The sequence below is a fragment of the Geotrypetes seraphini genome, chromosome 1 (genome assembly GCF_902459505.1).
Source record: "Geotrypetes seraphini chromosome 1, aGeoSer1.1, whole genome shotgun sequence".
Classification (NCBI taxonomy): domain Eukaryota; kingdom Metazoa; phylum Chordata; class Amphibia; order Gymnophiona; family Dermophiidae; genus Geotrypetes; species Geotrypetes seraphini.
The window spans coordinates 320,259,671-320,283,699 of record NC_047084.1 but is presented as its reverse complement, the minus strand read 5'-3'; the positions used below and the strand labels follow the sequence as shown (position 1 = coordinate 320,283,699).

General features: G+C 42.9%; 1 protein-coding gene across 2 annotated transcripts in view; it reads right to left on the bottom strand.

Annotated features, from left to right (window-relative positions):
• Positions 1-1,389: 1,389 nt before the first annotated feature.
• MANBA (mannosidase beta) overlaps positions 1,390-24,029 on the bottom strand; it is a 156,137-nt gene continuing 133,497 nt past the window's right edge. For both annotated transcript variants that reach the window (XM_033956878.1, XM_033956887.1), the window contains exons 15-19: positions 16,614-16,778; positions 13,833-13,977; positions 11,363-11,505; positions 7,788-8,045; positions 1,390-1,901 (exon numbers count right to left, since the gene is read on the bottom strand). In XM_033956878.1, coding sequence (XP_033812769.1) covers positions 1,662-1,901; positions 7,788-8,045; positions 11,363-11,505; positions 13,833-13,977; positions 16,614-16,778 — 951 coding nt within the window. In that variant the 3' untranslated portion in view covers positions 1,390-1,661. The remainder of the gene's footprint in view (positions 1,902-7,787; positions 8,046-11,362; positions 11,506-13,832; positions 13,978-16,613; positions 16,779-24,029) is intronic.

Genomic DNA, 24,029 nt, shown 5'->3' with positions numbered 1-24,029 from the left:
CACTGTGTCTACACACAGCTTGTCACCCCTTTCCCTCACCCCTCCATTATCTTACTATTTTCTTCCCCCTTTATTTATCTCCTCCTTCCATCCAGTATGTGTTCTTTCCCCACTTCCATTCAGCATCTGCTCTCCCTTCTCAACTGACATCCATCTGCCTTCTGCTCTCTCTCCCTTCTTCTCACTTCCATCATCTGTCCCCTTCTCTCTCTCTCTCATCTCCTCCATTCCATCATCTGCCCCTTCTCTCTCTCTCTCTCTCTCCCCCCCCCCAACTTCCATCATCTGCCCCCCTTCCCCTCACCTTTGTGGGTCACTTTCTTTCCCCTGAGGGTGGCTCATGTCACAGGGGAAGCTTTGGCCGAGCAGAACCGCTTGATTGACAGTGGAACTTACTTGATTGATGTCGATGCTGGGGCCCGTTGCCGTTTGAAGGAAAAAAAAAAAGGTGGAAAAAAGGAACCTGTAAAGGCGAGAGGAAGGGAAACCTCCAGGACAGCTGCTTTTTGCCCTCCTTCAGCGGCCCAAGAGTTCAGACCAGCAGCGGCAGCTCTGTATGCTTTTAACTTCGGCACAGAGCTGCCCCTAATCAATAGTTTAGCGCGGTTTCATGAGGCAGCCTCGGGGCCTTTGATAGCCGGCCCGCTTCGATGATGCGATGTGGGCCGGCCTAGCAAAGGCCCCGAGGCTGCCTTATGAAACCGCGCTAAACTATTGATTAGGGGCAGCTCTGTGCCGAAGTTAAAAGCATACACAGCTGCCGCTGCTGGTCTGGAGGTGCGGAGACAAGGCAGGAGGCAAACGCGGTGGAAGGCAGGAGTCCCGGCGAAGGCAGGAGTCCCGGCACAGCGACTGCAACAGGAAGTTGCAAGTCAGCTGACGCCGGCCTTTCGTTGCGGCGGGGACCGAATCCTTTGCGGACCGGCAAGATTTTGTTTGCGGACCGGCGGTTGAAGAACTGTGCTCTACACTGTGTGCGCTGTGACGAGAAACTTGTGCGCTGCGAGGTAATATTTTGTGCGCCAGCGCACCCCAGCGCAGCTTAGCGGGAACACTGTAATTTGAGAAGCCTTTCTGACGTCCCATTATTTTGGAGGATGCAGAAATGCATCTCAAAGCTCTATTAGCTACATCTATGTGGATTTCTTTGATCTCCTCTGAGATAGAATTAAGAACTGAGGAATATATTTAGGAACTGAGAGGTGTATGTAGCCTGTCAACCTAACAGTACCACTAACTTCTTGGCTGTTTTTACTGGGACATGCCAAAATGGCTACCCCTCTAGAATATTCTAACTCTGAGATATTAATGGAGATGCTACTTTCAACCGCCAACTAAATTACTATAAAAAAAAAAAAAAGGCAATCATACAAATCCTATAAAAATAAAACTCTTTTTTATGAGGTTTTCTTTATTATGTTTGTTACAGTCTTTGCAGGGTCAGATTGATTTCACTTTTGGTACATTTAGGGCTCCTTTTACAAAGGTGCGTTAGGGCCTTAACGCATGGAATAGTGCGCGCTAAATTGCCGCACATGCTAGACCTTAATGCCAGCATTGAGCTGGCATTAGTTCTAGAAGCATAGCGGGGTTTAGCACGCGCTAAAATCCTGCATGCGCTAAAAACGTTAGCGCACCTTAGTAAAAGGAGCCCTTAATGTTCAGTGTTGACTCCCTCGGTAAATATCCATTAGTGAGGTTACATGGAGGGCTGCTGTGAGAAGAGGCGCGCTGGTCTGCTTCCATGGGAAAAAGATCACAACTTTGGTTCTCTCACACATCAGGAAGCCATTGTCACTAAACCTCCCAGGAATGTCATCAACATCCAGCCAGACATACGGAGCTACTGCAGTGGTCTGTAGAACAATAGTATATGCTTCACCTTGTTGAGAAACAGTGGCCTGGAAAAGGAACAAATAGGTAGCAGCAATCATTTCTAATATCCAAGTTTTATGGTAAAAGGCAGCTATATTTTCTTTCTCCCTGATATTCAGCGTATTTAACTGGCCAGGAATGGCTCCAGGCCAATTAAATAGCATTTGGCTGTCTAATAGCTAATATTCATCAGAAGACTCTATACCAGGGGTGACCACTTAACAGAGACGTAACGTGTTTATAATACTGCTAAGTGAACCATAAATCCTTCTACAGGTCCTTGAGGGCTGCAATCCAGTCAGGTTTTCAGGATTTCCCCAATGAATATGCATGAGATCTATTTGCATGCACTGCTTTCATTGTATGCTAATAGATCTCATGCATAATTATTGGGGAAATCCTGAAAACCCGACTGGATTGTGGCCCTCGAGGACCGACTTTGACACCTGTGCTCTATACCATAAGGCTCCAGAGTGTTTTCAAGACATGTTAAAGTTATACTCTCCTACAAGAGAGTTATGGTCAGAACATGCAATGAGATTGACCCTCGATAGGGGGGAGGGGGGAGACTATATCACATGTGCGAATAGGGTTGTCGATGTTTTCAGTCATGGGTGTAAAGCTTTGGAATGGTTTGAATGGGCAAATGCGCTTGTGTAAGCCCAGGGATGTTTTTAAAAAATAATTGAAAACATATTTGCATATCTCAGCTTTTGTGTGAACTATTAGGATAGTCTGTGAGAGTTTAATGTTTGATGTACTAGTCATATTTATTGCATTTTGTATGTTGATTGTACACTGCTTTGGTTCAAAGCAGTATATATATTTTTAAATAAATAAGATAGCCGGTTATGTTGTGAATATTCAAGCGCTGGCCAGCTAAGTTTAGTGGCCAAATCAGGCCATTTAAATGGCAGGCCTATCTTTGGCCGATATTAACTAGCTAGCACTGAATATTAACTTAGCTGGTTAAGTTAGCACTAGCCAAAAAATCTGGATATTCAATGTTGGTCACTGGAAATAGCCCAGCATTGAAAAACTGGGGTCAGTGCTGATTGCAGGATTTAGCCAGGCTGCCTCCCGCAATCTAAATATCAGCCCCAGTATAAGTAAAATGGTAAAACTGGAATCTATATTCTAAGGGTGCCTTGCTGTCGTATCACCAAGAACTAAATATGTGCTCCTGATCTCAGACTTTTATGTGTACCTTCAGGTTAATCATCTTTTATGCTCCCTGCCTCTACAAGAATGTCTTAATAGACATTCCCTTTGAGGCAGCACTTCTTTTGGGCTTGGCTCAGAAGAAATTGTATGTAATACAGTGAGAAATTGGAAGCCAATGTGCTGATTTTAGTAGAAGGATAACGTGATCGAATTTACAGTGATCGGTAGTAAGTTTTATGGCAGTATTTTGAATGATTTGGAGATGTCTTTGATCTTTCATTGGAATGCCTTTATAGAATGAGTTACAATAATCCAGGCTGCTGGTAACTAGTGAATGGATTATAACATTTATAGATAGATGATGGTTCAAGGATATTGCAGATAGAATGGATAAGTCAAAATTTATAGAATGATTTTTGGAAGACAGTAGAAATTTGTGGTGTAAAGAAGAGAGGGAGCAAGAACCAATCCTAGTATTCTGTTACTAATTACTAAAAGAACAATGATCGAACAGAGAAAAATGGAGGGAACAAGTTTTATATCCGGATTTTCTTTTAGAGAATAATAGTATTTTTGATTTGTCAGAATTTAGTATCAGTTTGTTTTTGGCTAGTCAAAATTGATGGATGTGATATGTGCTAAATTGGTGGAGTGTAAAGTATATAAAATCTGAATGTCATCTGCATAAATGTATATAGTGAAATCCAGAGATTGTCAAATGGTTAAGAGGGGCTAGAAAAATATTAAAATGTGTTGGAGCAAGTATTGATCCTTGTGGGATGCCAGAAGTAAGTGTAAAAGGAAGAGATGTCCCTTGATCAGTGTTTACTGTACAGGAACAACAGTGTAAGTACTACTGTGTTTCCCTGAAAATAAGACACTGTCTGATATTATTTTTTGGGTCCCAAAAATGCACTAGGTCATATTTTCGGGGAAACTGCTCAATCACAAACCCACAGCATCTTTATATCCCCCCTGCCATGCAGCCAAACCCCCACCGACCCTTCCATCTCTCCCTCCCCATGCCAACCGCGAGACTGGCATATTACCTACTTCCAAAAGGCAGCATTGTGACAGCAATCTAAACAGGCTGCTTCAGGCCTTCTCACGTTGGGATGTTCCACTGCCGCATTGCTGATGACATCAGTGATGCGGCAGAGGAATGTCCCGACGTGAGAAAGCCTGAAGCAACCCGATTAGATTGCTGCCGCAACGCTGCCTTTTGGAAGTAGGTAATGATAATTTCAGTCTCGCGGTCAGCATGGGGAGGGACAGATGGAAGGGTCTACTGCAGCATTTAGGAAAATCCCAGTACCAACAGTGGACTTTTATTTTGCTTTCTCCTACCCCAAAAATAAGCGCTTCAACTAGGGCTTATTTTTGGGGTAGGGCTTATATTAAGACCTACCCCGAAAATCATGCTAGGGCTTATGTTCGGGGTAGGTCTTATTTTCAGGGAAACACGGTACTACTATTTATCATTTCTATAACGCTAAAAGGCATACTCAGTGCTGTACCTTCAACGTGTAACAGAGGATCCCTGCTCAGAAGAGCTTATAATCTAATTAAAGCAAACATAACAAATGGGACATACCCTGATGGAAGATTAGCTTCTTACCCTTTAGGAGTCAAACCAATGTAGTGCAGTTTCATGTAGACCAAGATCATATAAACGTTTGAGTGAAATGTGGTGGTCAACAAGATCAAAGACCACGGATAGAATTATAGTTTTAGCCTGATCTATGTGGTAATGGATATATGTTAAGGTTATTTTAGTACTGTGGTTACGTCAAAAACCTATTTGATTGGGGTGTAGAAAAGAAAATTAGTCTCGTCTAAGAAATTCTGTAGTTGGGAGTGAATTATAGTTTTGACAATTTTCACAATAAATGGACGATTTGATATTGGATAATAATTGGTGCAGAGAGTTGATGAAGCAGACATATTTTTGATTTTGGGGTGGATAAATGCAGTTTTCCATGCTAAAGGAACATAGCCATCACTTAGACTTAGATCATGGATAGGATGAATGGCTGGAGAAAAGTAAGGCATTGTTAGAGGGTTGTAGAGGGGAAGGAATGGGATCGCAGGGAGCAGTGCAAGGTTTCATGGAACCAACAATGGTTTTTAGTTCAGAGGAAGAAGGGGTTAACATACTGTAATGGAATCTGGTTAACATACTGTAATGGAAAGTATTTGGGCTGGAGGCATTTGAGCTGCATACGGCTGATGCTATTGGGAGTTTCTTATGGAAGGTAGTTGTTTTGTTTTCAAAGTGGTAAGCGAGATCTTGTACAGAAGGTGAGGTTGTAAAATTGATTATGTGATTGTGTGGCCTAGTGAGTGATTTCAAGATTTTAAAGAGGGTGGATGAAGAAGCTTTATTTATTTTCTTAGAGAAGAAAGTCTTTTTTGCTTTTATAATGACAGTTTTATAGGCTTATGTAGCGTGTGTAGGTAGGTAGATTTTGTTGTGGGGTTTGGAGTGTCTCGCCATCTGCACTTGGTATGTCTGAGCTGTCTTTTATGATTAACTAGGTTGAGAGTGTACCAGGGATCTTTGTTTCTATAGATGTAAAACTTGTAGTTTGGATGGGGGCAAGAGTATTGATGGTGGATTTTAAAGAGGTGTTCCAAAGATAAGCTTTATCTTCAAGTGGAAGAGCAGAAAAGGTTTCTATGTTAAGGAGTGATTGCATAATGACAGAATTAGGAAAAACTTTACTGAAATCTCGATGAGGAATGTGTTTAGTTTGTGGGTTAGGTAATTTGGTAGTCACATAGTTAAAGGAGAGAGTAATCAGTCCAAGGGAGGGTGTTTGTGGATTGGTAGGATAATATTGTGATGAAGTAGAATGGGCAGAATATAATCTAGGGTATGTCTCCCAGTGTGGTTGGTCCTGTGGGCTGTATGAGCAAGCCTAAATCAGTTAATAACTGTACAAAATCTTTAGTAAAAAGAGAAAGATGAATCATCCAGGTGAATATTGAAGTTGCCTAATATAAGAGGGCATGGCGAGTGAACGCAGTGTTCAGACATAAGGGATTGAAGTTTCTCCATTGAGCAGGACGAGGATGAAGCCTAAACTGAAGAGCTTCAAGAGGGAAGTTGTCATGCGAATGAAAACTAGAAATTGAAAGGATGGGGGAGTATAGTATAGACCTCCATTGCGACAGTTGGGCCTGTTTTGAGAGTAGTGAATGTAGCCCAAAGGGGTGGATTGATGAAGATACGCAGATTCAGTGAGCGTGAGCCAGATTTCCGTCAGGAGAAGGATATCCATATTGTATGTTTTAATAAGATCAAGCAGACGAAATTTGGTTGTGGCAGTTTTCAGGGTCTCGTCGCATCTGGCTAGGTAAAACCATCAAGCTGTGAGAACTGGATGTCAGTGTGCAGTGTGTAATTTGATGGGGCTTCAACATGCTTATAGTCGGTAGTGGTAGCGATTAAACACTGGATGGACCGTAACAGGCTGAAGTTAATTATTCGGAATACACAGGTGTTGTATATATTACAAGAACCCTGGGTGCTAATGTTCCGGAGACAGTTGAGTTGCTGGGGGAGAGAATATTGGTAAGGCGTGAGGTGAAGTATCTTGATGTGCTTTTGGATTCAGGGCAGGTGCTTGCTGTAGTTCGGAAGGTGTATTTTCATCTTCGGTTAGTTAATGGATTGAGACCTTATTTAGCGGCCACCTTGTTTAGGATGGTGTTACAGTTGATGGCTTTGTCCATTTTCGACTATTGCAGTCTGGTGTTCTTGGGAGTACCAGAATCAGTCTTGGGGGCGCTTCAGGTGGCCCAAAATTCAGTGGTGCGCTCTCTGTTTAAATTGGACAGACGTAAGCATGTAACAGAATATTTTGTAAGGTTGTATTGGCTGAAAATAAAGGATAAGATCCGGTACAAGCTACTGGTGAATGTCTTTATATGCTTACAGAAGTTGGACCCTAGACACCTGGTCCAGAGCATCTTGCTGCATGAGCCAGCTCCGCTCAATTGAACATTATGATCTGTCTGTGCAGGAGTTAAGGTTTTTCTCTTCCAGAACTAGCGTCTCTCACCGCATCAGCCCCTGGGAGTGGAACAACCTTCCAGGATACATTCGCCAGCAGCAAAATGTTCAGAACTTTAGGAAACTGTTAAAAAGACATCTGTTTTGTAAAATGAAATATAGGGTCTGAATCTGGCTGAGGGAGAAGAAGTGATAACTCCTGAGTGGTGGTCATAGAGGTTCGATGGCCTGGTTTGTTTTATTTGGTTTAATGATATCTGTTATTGAGGCATCTTGTATGAAATGGAATTTTATATATTTTGATGTATGTGTGGGTTTGGCCAGTTTTGGCCTTAACTGATATTCGTCGTTGATGCGATGTGTATGTTATATGTAGTTTGATTTGATATGTAAGTATGTAATTTGTTAGTGTGTCCTTGAAGTGTTTTGTGCAATAAATGTAGTTTTATTTTGTATGTCAATATGTAACTCATCCTAGATAAGGGCGGGTGAGAAATAAAAAACAAACTTTAATACAGAAAAAGGTGTTGCTGGATGGGGGGGGGGGGTTCATGCCTTCCTCTTAATTAACAGAGCTAAAAGACAACCAGGAAGGGGTTGGACTTTTTGGATGTCTAGCTCTCTTTCAATAGATCTGCCTCTTTAATGAGAAATTACAGTAGCAGAGTAGCTAAGAAAAAAACATTTGAAGGATCAAAGCCAAAGTGATTCCAGTGCGAGAGCGGCTTACATTGAGCTGTGGAGTCTGCAGTCCTTCTGCATCCTTCAGTGACGATAAGAAGTGATAATTAGCTGGCTCATATAGCTGACCTTTGGCTGTGAAGTAGAAGGAAACAACACAGCTCTGCCTGGTACAGTTCCCACATCTTTTCAGCAAGTCCGGAATAAGCTCTTTATAGATTGGGATGGCGCTGCCAGCCTTAACCATGAAGGGCTCCGTCACATGGACACACACAGGCTCTAGAGAGCTCCACTGGTACAACTTCACCTATGAAGGTATGGATAATTAAAAAATATTTAGTTTATACACATAAATTGCTTTTTACCAGTGGAAATAGCTTTGAATATGGTCTTCCCTATCTTAGGGAAAATGCTTGAAGTACCTATGAGCATCGGAACAGTGTCAGAACATTTAGCACCCCGGGCCACAATAGAACCTCTACCGCTGCTTAGTAAAAGAGGGCCTAAATGTAGATGTAAGCCAGGCTGTCTGGTGTGTTCTGTGGTCTCTTCAGACTCAAAGGAGTATTATTTTAATGAAAACTTTCATTACTTCCTGCATAGATTACTGCAACTTGCTCCTCACGGGTCTCCCACTAAACCCTCTCTCTTCAAAATTCTGCTGTGTACCTACACTCGCATAACCCCTCTCTTCAAATCACTTCATTGGCTCCCTTTACATTTTCGTATAGAGTTCAAACTCATTCTGCAACTTCTCAGTATCTCTGCTTTCTCAATCTCATCTTACACAACAAATGACAAAATCTTTTTGCATTTGGCAGCAAACTCCTGCTTTCATGAGTAATTTTCTGCATTCCCACTAAGGAACCACAAACTCCCGCTAAATGCATCTGGTATATTGTGGCAGCCTCCCCATCTGTTGGCAGCAAGAGACACACTCATAATATTCTCTTAGGCTTCCACAGCTGGCATCATGATTATAGCAGGTTTCCATGTCTTGCCGTGTCTGTGTAGAAAGAACCGACGTTTCAGCCTTCATGCTGTGGCTTTCTTCAGGGACTAGGAAGTGAGTGAAAGAGAAAAACAGAATAGGCTGGAAAAGGAGAGGAGACTGGACATTGGGAAGTCAGGAGGAAAAAGAAGAAATAGAAAGAAGATGCTAAAAAAACCAAATAATTCAGGAGAAGAATCACATATGGAAGTGGAAGAGAGACTTGAACCAACCCAATCAGAAAAAATAACATGCCAAGACATTGAAGGTAGAAAAGAAAAAATATTTTGGCATTATTTTTGCAACAGGAATGCCTCAGCTCTGGGGAAAAAGCATCTTTCCTTTTCTGGATTGTGTAGCGTACAAAAGCAAATGCACTTTTCCTCGTTTTCCAGTATTGTGCTTATAGAGTCTGGCTTCTAAGATGTTTCCAGTTCAATTTTTGTCTGTTTTTTTCTAATAGCTTCTTAGTGGATGACGGTCTGTTCATGTGCTGCATATGCAACTGAGGTGAAATGTTTAGTTCCTCTGAAGGGATTTGTATCGGCCCAGCTTGTTCGAGATTCCCAACAGTACCTGTACTGCTGCCCTAGAGCCTAGTGTAATTTTTATTTCATTCATTTTCTGTCCCGTCCTCCCCAAAGAGCCCAGAATAGGTTTGTTAACCACCCCAGACTACAAGATTTTCAGAAAAGAAATAACTATACTCTTCAAGAAAGCCCTGAAACAGTCCTAACCACACCTACTCTTAAAATCTCTTACTCCTAACAACACTTACTCTTAACAACTCTAGAAATGACAATGGATCGACTCTTTACAACTCTCTACAAATGATCTACTCTGTACAATGCTAGAAATGACTATTATTCTTCCATTATAACCCCCAATCTTTATATCTTTTGTAATCCGCCTTGAACCGCAAGGTAATGGCGGAATAGAAATCTCTAATGTAATGTAATGTAATGTAATGTTATAGATCAACATACACAATTTACAGTTAACAGGTTACAATTTGCCATAGTTGCAGTACAAGTTTTTATCCTAACTCGACACACACTAGGGATCTAATACCAATAGCCATAATATACAGTTTACAGGTTAACTTAGTCATAGTTACAGTGCAAGATTTTTCAATACAATTTTTTATCCTAATGCAACACATATCAAGGATCTTGTATCAATACACATTTCTTTGTAATCGATTGGTCGTGGATGGGGGGAGTTAGGTGAACAGGTATGTTTTTATTGCTTTCCTAAAGTTGAGGAGTCCCTCAAGGGATCTAATCTGTGGGGACAGCGATATTCTACATCCTAAGACAGGGAAAGTGACCGTTAGGGAAGCTAAGATAAAGGAAGGGTTATGAGAGGAGATAAGAACAGGGGAACTGGTTATCTGCACTGTGGTTCTCTTGTCACTAACACGAATAAGGTATCTACTAGAATGATTTGGGGTTTGAGGTGGAGCAGGCAGTGGAACTAGGAGGTGGAATGGGCAGGGCAGGGGTGGAGTGGGGTGGGCATAGCTGGGAGTATGTGCTAAAAAGTCTTCCTCTCAAAAATTGCTCATTCTTGGCATCTCTGCTACACCCCCTCCCCAGGCATTCTTATCTGTACCTTTCTCCTCCATTTCCAAATCCACACGTCATTCTTTCCATCTTGCTGTGCTGTATGCCTAGAATTAGGGCTACCAGATTTTACTTTAGTATAATGCGGACCCCTAGACATGTCTCCCCCCCCCCAGGCACGCCCAGTTCCACCCATCCCTGCCCCGCCCTCTTGCCCAACGCGATTTCGAGGAAGCTGTTCAAAACCCAAATTGCCGGGTTTTCGAAAGCCATCTGGACCCCCGAAAAGGAGGACATGCCTGGGGAAATCCAGACATCTGGTAACCCTACCTAGAATAGACTTCCTCTATCTCTGGTCCTATTCCAATCCAGGCATTTTTTTTGAGACTGCTCTTAATCCCTCATTCACCTTTTCAGCTTCCATGTTGTTTTAACCATTCCTATAGATAAAACTTTCCAATCCTTTATTTGTCCTGTTTTGTCTGTCTTGAGCAGACTATAAGATCTGTCAAGCAGGGACGGTCTCTTATGAGTATTGTACACAGTGCTGCCCACGTCTAGTAGCGCTAGAGAAATAATAGTATACTTCTCCCTCGTTATTCGCAGAGGATAGGGGCAGAGCCGGACCGCGAATGGTGAAAAACCGCGAATATCCGGCTCTGACCCACCCCCGCCTCCCTTCCGCCTTCCCCTGGCATCCCAGCTTTATCTAGTGGTCTAGCTGGTTTTCGGGGCAGGAGCGATCTTCCTCCGCTCCTGCCCCGTGCAGATAGCCATTAGGAAATGGCTGTGGGGAGTTCCCATAGTCTCTCGAGAGACTACGGGAACTCCCCACAGCCATTTCCTAATGGCTATCTGCACGGGGCAGGAGCGTAGGAAGATTGCTCCTGCCCCGAAAACCAGCTAGACCACCAGGTAAGGCCAGGATGCTGGGGGGAAGACAAAAATATGGGGGGGTTTTCCCTCCCCCTAAAAAAATTGCGATTATGTGAAATCGCAAGTAGGGAAACCGCGAATGGGGAGGGGGAAGTGTAACAGAAGCATAAGGTAACGGAAAATGCAACTTACAGCAACTGCTAGCTTGCAGTCTCTGTGCAGATCTGACACTCCGTATATGTACATTGTGTCCTCTGTTTCAAACGCCACCGGCACCAGTGGGGCAAAGAAATGTTGAGCGAAGTAATGAAGCATTTTCCACTTGCCACCGTACTCTGGAGTCACAAGAAAGGGAGGTTTGTTAAAAGTGTACGGCAGAAGTCCGGAGCCTCTGTGGTGACGGCCTCTCTTCCATCCCCACCCATCATGGGCCAAAAGATGCATGCAGAGACCGCCCTTCCACCTCCCTCTGTGGATCTGAGAGACAAGCAATTAACATCCTTCCCCTCATAAACAGGGTTGATATTCAGCAAGCCAGCAAACACTAAATTATCCAATAACCTAAATTTGCAGCTGAATAGAACCAGTTACGTCATTTATTTATTACTTGAAAACAGCTTTAAGTCAACAATCTGGGGACAGCCCCACTTATGGAAATGGACTATATGGAACAACATAATCAACAAGTATTTTTAAGACTTCATACATGACAAAGAGATTAGGTTCTTACCTTGCTAATATCGTTACAATCAAACAATTTTTTATTGATGCAAAAAACAAATATAATCCCCAATGGCAAACTTAGGAATATAGCTAATAAAGAACACCTAAAGTCCTGCATAAATTTCAAATTGTAACATCAGAAGACAGAATAATACAGAATACTGCAAGAATGAAAATACAATAGTGAAAAGTACATAATATAACAACATTCCTAGCCCTCCACCCCCCACAACCTAAAGAGATTAAGCCATGACTATATAAAAAGAATAAATAATTCTTCGACAAGCCCAACAGAGGAATATCCCAAAGGAACATTATAACACACCAGGACCCTGGATTATGAACCTAAGTGAAATCCCCTTCTTAGACCATTAATTCTCGGCCCTCCCAAACTTCATGCTCAGGAGCCGTGCAGAAGTAATCCATTCCAGGTTTTCAATGCCCCGCCACAATACTATGACACAATAGTTCCAGGTCTGCAAAAAGCTTATATAAAATCTCAGGGATCCTCAAAACTGGGGATTCATTTTAATGTAATATTTATATTCTGCTTAATCATTAGCTTAAGGTGAAAAACAAAATAAAAGACACCTAATACAGTAAAACCTCACAATAATTCATCCTGTGATAAATGCAAATTCATATATATGTAATACAAACATGCCATGGCTCCCTTTTGTTTTGCAACCTACCCCCTCCTCCCAGTCTTTTTGCGTCAAAAGCACAACTGTCATTTTCATTGCACTTGTATTTACATACCCTCTACATTTACATCTTTAGAAGTAAGAAAAAGTATTAGCATGGGCCTATTCCACAAGAAATGACTGGTCTGAGGACACCATTATGGGCTACTGGTGACAAATCGAGACACCGTCTGCTGCTCTGGCTGGCTGGGTCCCCAAGCCCCCCCAGCAGAAGCGCTCTTCTACCTGTGGAGTAGCAGTTCGCAGTGCTTTCCCTGGGTCACTACCCGCACCCCAAGGTCTGTGCTTCATGCATGTGTAAAAAACACCCCCCCATACACACACAAACCCCCCCCCCCCCCAAGGTCTGGCTATGTGGCTGAAACAGAGTAAAGACAGCATTTGGGAATTTCTCAATTATGCATATGTTGCTTTCTAGAGCTAATATGCACACTTAATGCTTGAAGAGTTGATCAGAGGTTTTTTTCATCAATTTAAATAAAGATTACAGTCATTAACAATGAAGAAACGATTTCGTAAGCGGAAGTCTTTTACTACTCCCAAGAAGTTACCCACCCTCAATCAACTAAAGTCTGGTAAATTAAACTGGCTAATGATGAAAATCTGGATTCAGCACTTCCCAATGATTCAGCCAAGCTCAGTCTCAGAGACTCCCTATTTCTGGCCTTATTCTGAAAGCTGAAGCAGAAAATTTTGACCCTGATATTCAGCCAAGGTCCACAAAAGACAGCTGTGTCCTAAGAGCCCTCCCGCATCCTTTTCCCCTCTTTCCTTTCCCTCGACTCCCAAACCTGCCACCATGCAGACACCTCCCCCCCTTCCCCATAAAGGCAGACCCCCTTGGGCCTGCTGTAGCTCCCTGGTGGTCCAGTGGGATTGATGGGGGTTGGAGCTAAAGTCCTTCAGTCCTGCCTCTTGTGGCTGCCTGTAGAAAATGGCAGCTACGACCTCTCATGTTTCGCATACCAGGGGTTACTAAATCTCAGATAAGTCAAAGAGCATTGGACTATGATTAGTTCTCTGGTTCGAATACAGCACCACCAGTAATAGTCTGCAGTCTCCTCTGGATGGTGCCCTTGCAAAGGTCTGTCCAAAAAGGACATCTCACCACCCTTGAGCATACACAAGTTTTATAGGGATGCACAGAATTACAAGATATTTAGACCCAAATCAAATGAGAACAGAGGCAGTACATGGGAACGCGCACTCAAACTGATTCTGGTGCCATTCCTTACCCAGAGAGGCCCACGAGGGTGCCTGCCAGATATCATTCAGTTGCCAGTAGAGTGCGCCCATGGTATGTCCCTGTCCGTTGACAATCTCACTCTGGCTGCGACGATAGAACTCCGTCTGTGTTTTCACGCATTCAGCCTGCATCACCTTAACAAAAGATACATCTAGTGAGGTTTCTGGTTTTCAAATTCTGGCACATGCTCTGTAAGCAGGTGAGAAAGTGTAGAGGCCCACCTTTAAAAAAATTCTAGGCACCTAGTTTTAAGAGGGGCCGATGCAGAAAACTTGTTTTAGAAGCTCTGCGCTAAGCCACCAGCACATGGGTATAACACAAATTGAATGCACAATTTTTGCGGTAAACAAATTATATGTGAGCTGAACCCACACAAAACCTGTGTTCTAATCAAGCAGGGCACACAGGATACGTGCACAAGATTGCACACCTAGAGCAGCGAATGCTGTGTGCTTGTCTGAGTATTTATTTAATTTATTTTAATCATTTATATTCTTACAATGAGGGAGATATTAAATAAACAGCTGCGATGTACCTTTGTAACAATATAATCAAAATATCACAGCTCTTAATTAATTCAATAAATAGTAAAGTGCTCAGACCTCATAACCATTAGTGAGATGCTAACATCTTTTTTTTTTTATATATAATTCTCTATTCATTTTCACAAATTACATTAAGTGTTAATATTTTCATTCACAGTAACAATAAATACATCACTTATAAACAATCATTGGTATATTACATATATTCTTATCCCTATCCCTCCCTATCCCTCGCCCATCCCCCCCACCCATATACTCCATTATTGTATGATATATGTAATAATAAAATACCCCCCTCCCTACCTCATAAACTAATAAACATAAGGGAAATAATTTTACTTAATCCTGACAATATTTTGTTAATGGTTTCCATACATCCTGAAATTTCTTAAAATATCCCTTTTGCTAACATCTAACTGTGGCTATTGTAGGGACCATCATTGCCTTTAATGTCCCATGCCCAACCCATAGCAAGCGTAAATATAAATCAACTTTTCTGTAAACTTCTTCGGGTTGGGAGTTCATTTCAATAACCACAGAATATCAACGTATAATAAAGTGCAGTGCTGTGCTCAAAAAGTGCTGTTGTGCCTAAATCACCGATTAAAATGCATGCCCCCCCCCTGACACAGTTAGATGTTATCATCTCACTAATGGTTATGAGGTCTGAGCACTTTACTATTTATTGAATTAATTAAGAGCTGTGATATTTTGATTAAATCATTTATATTCCGCATATCCTACAATTCTATGCAGATTACAAATTATTCAGGCATTTTTCCCTATCTGTCCTGGTGGGCTCACACTCTATCTAATATACCTGAGGCAATGGGGGATTAAGTGACTTGAATTATGTTTACAGGAAATAAGAGAGAAAATCAAAATCGTTCCAAAAATACCTCTCCTTTATATATTGTAGATATAAACTTTATCCGGGAGAAAATGGTGGCAAAATATTTTCTTCCCCACCCTGTTTTTAATATATATTAATGTATGTGACATTTCAAAAGAGAAAGGAGCCTCAGATCCCATGCGTTGTGAAGTATATTAACTGAACAACCGCACTAGAAAGGGAAAACTCCTCACTGGCTCCGCCCCCCTCCTGCCTAATGTCGTTGTTCGATGCTAACTCGCACTTCAATGTAGTAATGTGCGTCTTTCTTCTTCAAAACTTCAGTAATCAATGACAAAAAGAAAATGCAAAGAACTTAGCTTAGGCAGGGCGATTGAATTGCAGGCAGTGTATAAATCCTCCCGCTGTCTTTGCCGGTCCAATTGATGCCGACGGCAGTTGTCACCAGCTAGCTTCCGTCGGCATTGAACAGCGGGAGGATTTATACACTGCCTGCAACGTACACCGTGAAAAATCTAGTGTTTCTCAACCTTTTCAAGCCAAGTATCCCCTAAGCCTAACAAATACCAACAAAAGCCTAACAAATACCAACCGAGTACCCCGTTCAAGCTCTGTCCTCGACTCCACCCCCATAATAATAGTACTAATTGCAATGCAATTTCTTCCATAAATTTTTCATATACACAAAATATAATCTTATTAATACACAATGGTAACCATAAAATTAAAAAAAAACACAAAGCACACTGTGCAGAGGAAATATTAATGATCATTTATATTCATTTTTTTTCAAAGAGGTCAAGGCAGATAACTTTAAAATATGCAATGTCACTTCAGTAACAACTATAGAAAAATGGACAAATATAGACAGCAGATATAAATTCAGACACATTTTGATCACGAAATTGAAAAAAAAATCATTTTTCCTACCTTTGTTGTCTGGTGATTTCATGAATCTCTGGTTGCACTTTCTTTTGACTGTGTGTCCAATATTTCTTCCCTTCTTTCTGCCTCCTGCATGCTTCCTTTCCTCCAGACCTCATTTCATTCCCCAACTAATATCTCTCTCGGTATCCTCCATGAGTCCAAATTTTTCTTCCTGCCGATTTCTCCCTGCTTCCCCGCTCCACCCCCGCTACTTCATCCCCCCCTCTGCTGCCAATGCCGCAACAGGAACAGGCCAGGCGCATGCAGCGACTGCACAAGCAGCCGGTCCACAAGCCTCTCCCCCAGCGTCAATTCTGACATCAGAGAGGAAGTTCTGGGCCAGCCATGCACCAAACATATTTTATGGATAATTTAAATGGATGGGATATATTTAAGAACAGCTTTCTGTTACAGCATTCCTCTTGGTTACTTGTGGTGGAATTACCTGAGTCAGATAAATAATAGCCCTGAAATCTTCCAAAGAATCTTGGTATTGCGGCAATTTGAAATGAAGTTTAACCTGATGCAACATTTCATCATTTCCAGGGTCATGGTGCTGCCGATGGAGGGAGAAGTTGCTCTTGTAAGACCAATCCTCAGGGGCAGAAATCTGTTAGAGATATAGTCAAAAATATTTAAAAAAAATATAAAACAATCCCTAGTAATTTTCCTTTCATCCTTAGCTTTGAATAAAAGCAGATTGCTAGTTATAAACTGCTTGTTAGAGTGGGTTCTTTTTCCAGGGGTAGTATATTAATACTCAAGCCTGTTATTGAAACAGACATGGGGGAAAGTCACTACTTGCCCTGGATTGGTAGCATGGAATGTTGCCATTATTTGGGTTTTGCCAGATATTTGTGATCTGGATTGGCCACCATGAAGATGGGATACTGGGCTAGATGGACCATTGGTTGCTGATATAGGTCTGAACTTAGGCCAGCATAGATGACATAAGAGTTATAAATGCACAAATGTAAATATCTCAGGGATGTGTTAACATACCGTATTTTTTGCTCTATAAGACGCACCTGACCATAAGATGCACCCTAGATTTAGAAGCAAGCAGGCAGGCAGGGCCCCCATCCCAACTCCCCCCATACCTTATTTTATTTGGTCTGGTGGTCCGGCAGTCCTGCCCTTCCCTCCGGCTGAGCTAAGCAGTGTCAGATCGACCCAAAAGGCAGGCGCGAGCTTTTCGTGCACTCCCTTGTCCTGCACCGTTCCATGAATGGCTGCAGTCAGTTCTAAATTAACTCCTGTCACTGCATTTCTGAATTTGGCAACAAGGGCATTCCATAGTTTTACCCCTGCACATGAAAAGGTCATTGCATTGGTTTTTGCATATTTTGGGTTGACATTTGTTTTCAACAATGCAGACTTTTCCAAACACAGTGATCTTGTTGGTTGATAACTAGACATCTTACTCTTAAAGAATTCTGGAATCATGCCATATAGAAATTGTTGAAATATCATAATTGCTTTGCATTGGATTCTAAATACAACTGGCAATCAGTGAAGTTGTCGAAGATATGGCGTAATGTGCTCATATCTTGATGTTCCTGTTATCAATCTAGCCATGGCATTCTGTACCACCTGCAACGCCCTGCACCTGGCTTTGGTTATTCCCAGGTACAGGACATTGCAGTAGTCCAACCGCAACAAGATTATTGCCTGTACAATGGTACGGATCAAATTTCCATCCATAATACATTTTCCAATCACCTACCTTTCCAAGGCTCTTTCCAACTTCCTTATGTCTTATTAAACAACATGGCAGCGGCATTCTTTATATTTTCCCAATACCATAGTCATGTGACAAACCACCAATCATTCCTCGCTGGCTCAGATGAGCGTAATCTATTCAATCTCTTTGTTGAGACCCCCCTGGTTCTACTGTTTGGAGTTTGAAAATCCAGCATTGTTCTCTATAATTAAAAGTGCTTGGGCTAAAAATTAGTACTTGGGGAAAATATAGATTGTGATAACTGTAGTGCCTCAAGTATACAGTTGTGTCTGAAGTGAAGAAATAGTACAGAGAGTACGGCACTTTCAAATATGGAATTTTTTGGATATACGGATGAAAAGATAGCAGTTATTGCAAAGGTCAGCTTTAATGGATGATAATCAAGACGAGGTAGAAAAGAAACACTGGCAGAACTTACAGAATCTCCATAAAAGACTCAGAAGGACTGAGCTCCATGGCAGAATCTTAGTTCAATATTTGAAAAAAAAAAGGTATGATCCCAAGGGGGCCAAGGATAATAAAATAACCACGGATGTTTATAAATGTCAAATTGTTCTTGGAAAAATGGATGGAGATATTAAGGATCCTTTTACGCGTTAGCAGCTTTATCGCACGCAACTTTTTAGTGCGCGCTAATTCCTGCACTAGCCGAAAAACTACCGCCTGCTCAAGAGGAGGCGGTAGCGACTAGCGCGGCTGGCAAATTAGCGCGTGCTATTATGTGCGTTAAACCGCTAACGTGGCTTCGTAAAAGGAGCCCTTAATGTTTTTGATAGTCGAAACTAGTAGGCAGGTAGAAGATAAATTGAAAAAAGAAGCTATTGAACTTCAAGAACAACTGAAGCAAAAAACAAAACAAAACTCAGTAGAAGAATTTGATAAACATCAGGTAGAGCTACATCAAACCATAGCCTCATTTAGAGAGTCTCTGTGCCAAAACAAAATTTTAAAAATATAAACGAGATGAAATGGACTATGTACACTACAGGATAAAGTATATACCTGGATGAATAAAGAAAAAAAATGATGATGGGGGAGGAGTCAAGATGGCGTCTCGCCGGTAGCCACGCTGAGAAAGGCTACTGTTTGGAACTTATTTTCCTCTTGCTGTATAGCGCTGAACTAATATCAACATGGGTAAGAGAAAGGGGAAAGTAAGGACTTACCCCTCCGAGTCCTCTCCACTTCCCTTTTCCACCATGGAGAGATTTGTAGTCCGAACAGCGTACATCCCCGGAGTGGGTGCTGGTGAAGGGGCGGCCTTACCCGAGCTCAATGTCATTCTGAGCCCGTAGGAGCGATTTCCACCCTCTGACCCAGGCATGGTGACGCTGCCGGAACAAGCGTTGAACCTGCAGGCTATGACTAGTGCTGCGGATTATTCAACAGAAGAGGGTAGTATCCGGAGCATAAGAGGAGAAACCAGAGAGCTGGGAGACAATATGGGAGCGAGTTCTGAGCTCCACCTGGTTATTGAAGGTGCTGTAGGAGGTGTAGAGGAGACGTACGGATAGAGCTCCAGGTCTGAAAAATTTGACCAGCGGCAGGATATTGGTGAGCAGCAAATTACACCACTGGTTAAACCTCCCCATGTTACTTTAGATTCTATCTGGGATGCTGTAGCTCGCTTGGAGAAGATTTTCATGGGAAATAAGGTTTTTGTGGACAATTCTTTGCAAGACTGTAAAACACGTATTGTCATCCAGGAGGCAAAGAATTTTGAGCTCGAAAAAAAAGTAGAGGAAGTTCAACAAAGTCTTAAAGACTCAAAATCTAATACCCTGATCTATGGACAAGGTATGACTGGACTGAGGAATAAAATGGAGAAAATGGAGAATTATACCCATAGGTTGAATCTGCGTTTTATCAATTTTCCTCAATTTTCCTCAATAGCCCCCATTGAACTGCTTAAGAAATATCTGATGGAAGTTCTGGGGGTACCAAAGGAAACTGTGCCTCCATTTTCTCGAGTCTATTCTATGCCAGGGAAGAAACGGCAAACTTCTTCCCAAGGAGAACTATTGATGGATAGTTTAAATGTAACACAATTATTAGAAACATCTTTGGAAGAAGAGTGTATAAGAGCAACACTCCTAGTTACATTTGTTTTTGAATCTGATAAGGACTGGGTGATGAGAATGTTTTTTCGTAACTCTGATAAATTGTTTTTGGAGGTAAAGTTTTGATTTTCCCTGATGTCTGTGTAGACACACAGGAGAAAAGGAAGCAATTTCTGACTCTACGCCCTCGGGTGTTAGCCCTGGGTGCTCATTTCTTTTTGCGTTTTCCTTGTAAATGTTTAATATTGTATGAGTCAAATAGGTATCTTTTCTTTGATCCCAAACAATTGGAGGCTTTTCTTGAGAATAAGCGTAAAATACAGGTACAGGTGTCGGGTCAGGGGGAAAGAATATAATAATTATTAGAAATGGAAGATTGTATTAGTTTATTTCCGGCGAGACGTTGTCATTATTGATTTATTTAAGTTTGGGTTTTTTTTTCTTCTGAGATGTGCCTCTTTTTCCTTATCCTCTCCCTATCTTTAATTGGGGACTTAGAGAAAGTTGCTATGAATATGTTTGCTTGTTAAATTTCAATGGGAAATATTATTTTGTGGATTGTTTATGTATTTAGCAATATGCTTTCTATTTCTTAATGCGTTTTTTATGTTGTATGTTCATTTAAAATTGCATAAATAAATAATTTAAAAAAAAAGAAGAAAAAAATGATAAAGAATAGAGATAATGTGGAGTTTGATCATATATATGGAGAATTGGGTCCTAGATCAGGAGAAGATACATCTAGTGAGGCTGTACAATGTGACCCACAAGTTTTTTCCTTATGAGACAGTGGTACAAATCGAAATATGGAGACACTAAGGGGGGGTACAATGCGCGGTATAACACGTGGAGTTCAACACGTTGGAGTTCAACATCGGTGATGAACATTTCATCTCATGTTTTGACGGGGCGACAAGTGTGTTAGATTTAGGGCTAGGTTTTGTTCCTACCTATAAATATGATCTGTTTAAAACACAAATATTTTTATATAAATTTTTGAGAAAATTACAACTCAAGTCTTTTTTCAAGTACATCCTGCATTACCAGATATATTCTATGTTAAATCCAAATCCCAATGGTATCCTAAGGGACATATGGATCCCTTTATAACTACATTTAGGGAGCTGATTGAGAAAGATCTTTTGAGGATGGAAGAGGAATATGTAGGGGAATGCTGTAAAAGGAATTTATCTAAATGGGAACAGAAAGCATTGAGAGAATTACAGCAAATGTCAGAAGTTGTGATTATGAGGGCTGACAAGGGAGAAGCAATGGTGGTGCAGTCTAAGCAACAATATATGGAGGAAGCATTGCTGCAACTTTCTAACAGAGCTACTATGTACAGTTGCTGGGAAATCCTACAATAGAATTGAAACAACTTAAAAAGATTGTAGTACCTCGCCAAAAAAGTGGTATGCTAACATCAAAGGAAGCAGCATTTTTGTTAGTAGATCATCCCCAAATCGCTTTTTTTTGCCAAAACTTCATAAAGATTTGATCAAACCTCCAGGACACCCTATAATGTCCAATAGGAATTCTGTGTTGGAGTCCTTGTCTATCTTATTGGATAAGATTTTACAATCAAAAATATTGGGTATAAAATCCTACATACAAGATACAACTCGTATGTTACAGTTATTGGCAGGTATGGATATTTCTGGAACTAATGTGATTTTAGCTACCATTGGTGTTACAGCCCTTTATACTAACATTCCACAGGATGAGGCCCTAAATGTTATGAAAGAAAGTCTCGAGGCACGCCCACCTGCTCCCAGATGAAACTGGCAGAGTTGGTAGTAACTCGTAATTATTTTCATTTTGAGGAGCATTATTATCAGTAAATCCATGGAGTTGCAATGGGGGCTACAGTGGCTCCAACTATAGCCAATCTTTATATGGCTAAATTTGAAGACTGATAGGCGGTATATCAAATTTTTATTAAACTTGAAACTTGAATCTATTTATAACAATGTTCAATTCCAAAAGATTAAACTATGGAGAATGTTTTTGGATGATATATTCTTTATATGGAATGGATCAGAGGAACAGTTACCGTATTTTCACGTAGATAACGCGCACCCGTGTAAAACGCGCACACGGGTATAGCGCGCGGGAAACCCAAATATATGTAAAAAAAATTTTGTATACCGCGCACACCCGTATACCGCGCATGCTGCCCGATTCTCCTTTCGCCCGCCCCGACTCTCCTCTGGCCACCCTGACTCTCCTCTCCCCCTTGAAGTCCTGTCCCCACTCTGAAAGCCTGATGCCCCCCGACGTCAGATTCACCCCCCCCCCCCCGCAGGACCGCTCGCACCCCCACCCCGAAGGACCGCTCGCACCCCCACCCTGAAGGACCACTCGCACGTACCCGACTCCCCGACACGATCGGGGCAAGAGGGAGCTCAAGCCTTCTTGCCCCAGCCAACCGCGGCACCCCCGACACGATCGGGGCAAGAGGGAGCTCAAGCCCTCTTGCCCCCTCGACTCCCCGACAATATCGGGCCAGGAGGGAGCCCAAGCCCTCCTGGCTCTGGCGACCCCCCCCCACCCCGCTAGTTGTTCGGGCCAGGAGGGAGCCCAAACCCTCCTGGCCACGGCGACCCCCCTACCCCCACCCCGCACTACATTATGGGCAGGAGGGATCCCAGGCCCTCCTGCCCTCGAAGCAAACCCCCCTCCCCCCAACGACCGCCCCCCCCAAGAACCTCCGACCGCCCCCCCAGCCGACCCGCGACCCCCCTGGCCGACCCCCACGACACCTCCACCCCCCTTCCCCGTACCTTTGTGTTGTTGGCCGGACAGACAGGAGCCAAACCTGCCTGTCCGGCAGGCAGCCAATGATGGAATGAGGCCGGATTGGCCCATCCATCCCAAAGTTCCGCCTACTGGTGGGGCCTAAGGCGCCTGGGCCAATCAGAATAGGCCCGGGAGCCTAAGGTCCCACCAGTAGGCGGAGCTTTGGGACGGATGGGCCAATCTGGCCTCATTCCGTCGTTGGCTGCCTGCCGGACAGGCGGGTTTGGCTCCCGTCTGTCCGGCCAACTACACAAAGGTACAGGGAAGGGGGGTGGGGGTGTCGTGGGGGTCAGCCAGGGGGGTCGCGGGTCGGCTGGGGGGGGGCGGTCGGAGGTTCTTGGGGGGGGCAGTCGTTGGGGGGAGGGGGGTTTGCATCGAAGGCAGGAGGGCCTGGGATCCCTCCTGCCCATAATGTAGTGCGGGGTGGGGGTAGGAGGTCGCCGTGGCCAGGAGGGTTTGGGCTCCCTCCTGGCCCGAACAACTAGCGGGGGGGGGGTCGCCAGGGCCAGGAGGACTTGGGCTCCCTCCTGGCCCGATATTGTTGGGGAGTTGGGGAGTCGGCGGGCAAGAGGGCTTGGCTCCCTTTTGCCCTGATCGTGTCGGGGAGTCAGGGGGGCAAGAGGGCTTGAGCTCCCTTTTGCCCCAATCGTGTCGGGGAGTCGGGGGGGCAAGAGGGCTTGAGCTCCCTCTTGCCCCATCGGTCCTTCGGGGTGGGGGTGCGGGTGCGTGCGGGTGCGTGCGAACAGTCCTTCGGGGTGGGGGTGCGAGCGGTCCTGCGGGGGGGGGTGAATCGGACGTCGGGGGGGAACTATGTTAAAAAAATTTTGTACAACGCGCTCACGCGTATAACGCACAAGGCTATGCACGGTTTGTAAAATCGTGTATAACACGCGCGTTATATGTGTGACTATACGGTACTTGAATTCAATAACTGGATCAATGCTTTAGGTCCTAATTTGAAATGTTATATCATGCTGCAGTGATTAATTTTTTGGACATTCAGATTATAAAAATTCAGGATCATTTTGAGACAACATGGTATTGAAAATCAGTAGAGCGGAATAATTATTTGAGATTTCATAGTTTCCATCCATATAATTTAAAGAAAAGTCTACCTATTAGCCAATTTCTGAGAATAACGAGGATTTGTTCTACTGATCAAGAATTCTGCAGTCAGGCAAAACTACTGTCTCAGCGATTTCATCAAAGGGGCTATCCAAGTAAGATACTCCATAAGGCATTTTTAAGAGCATGCTAT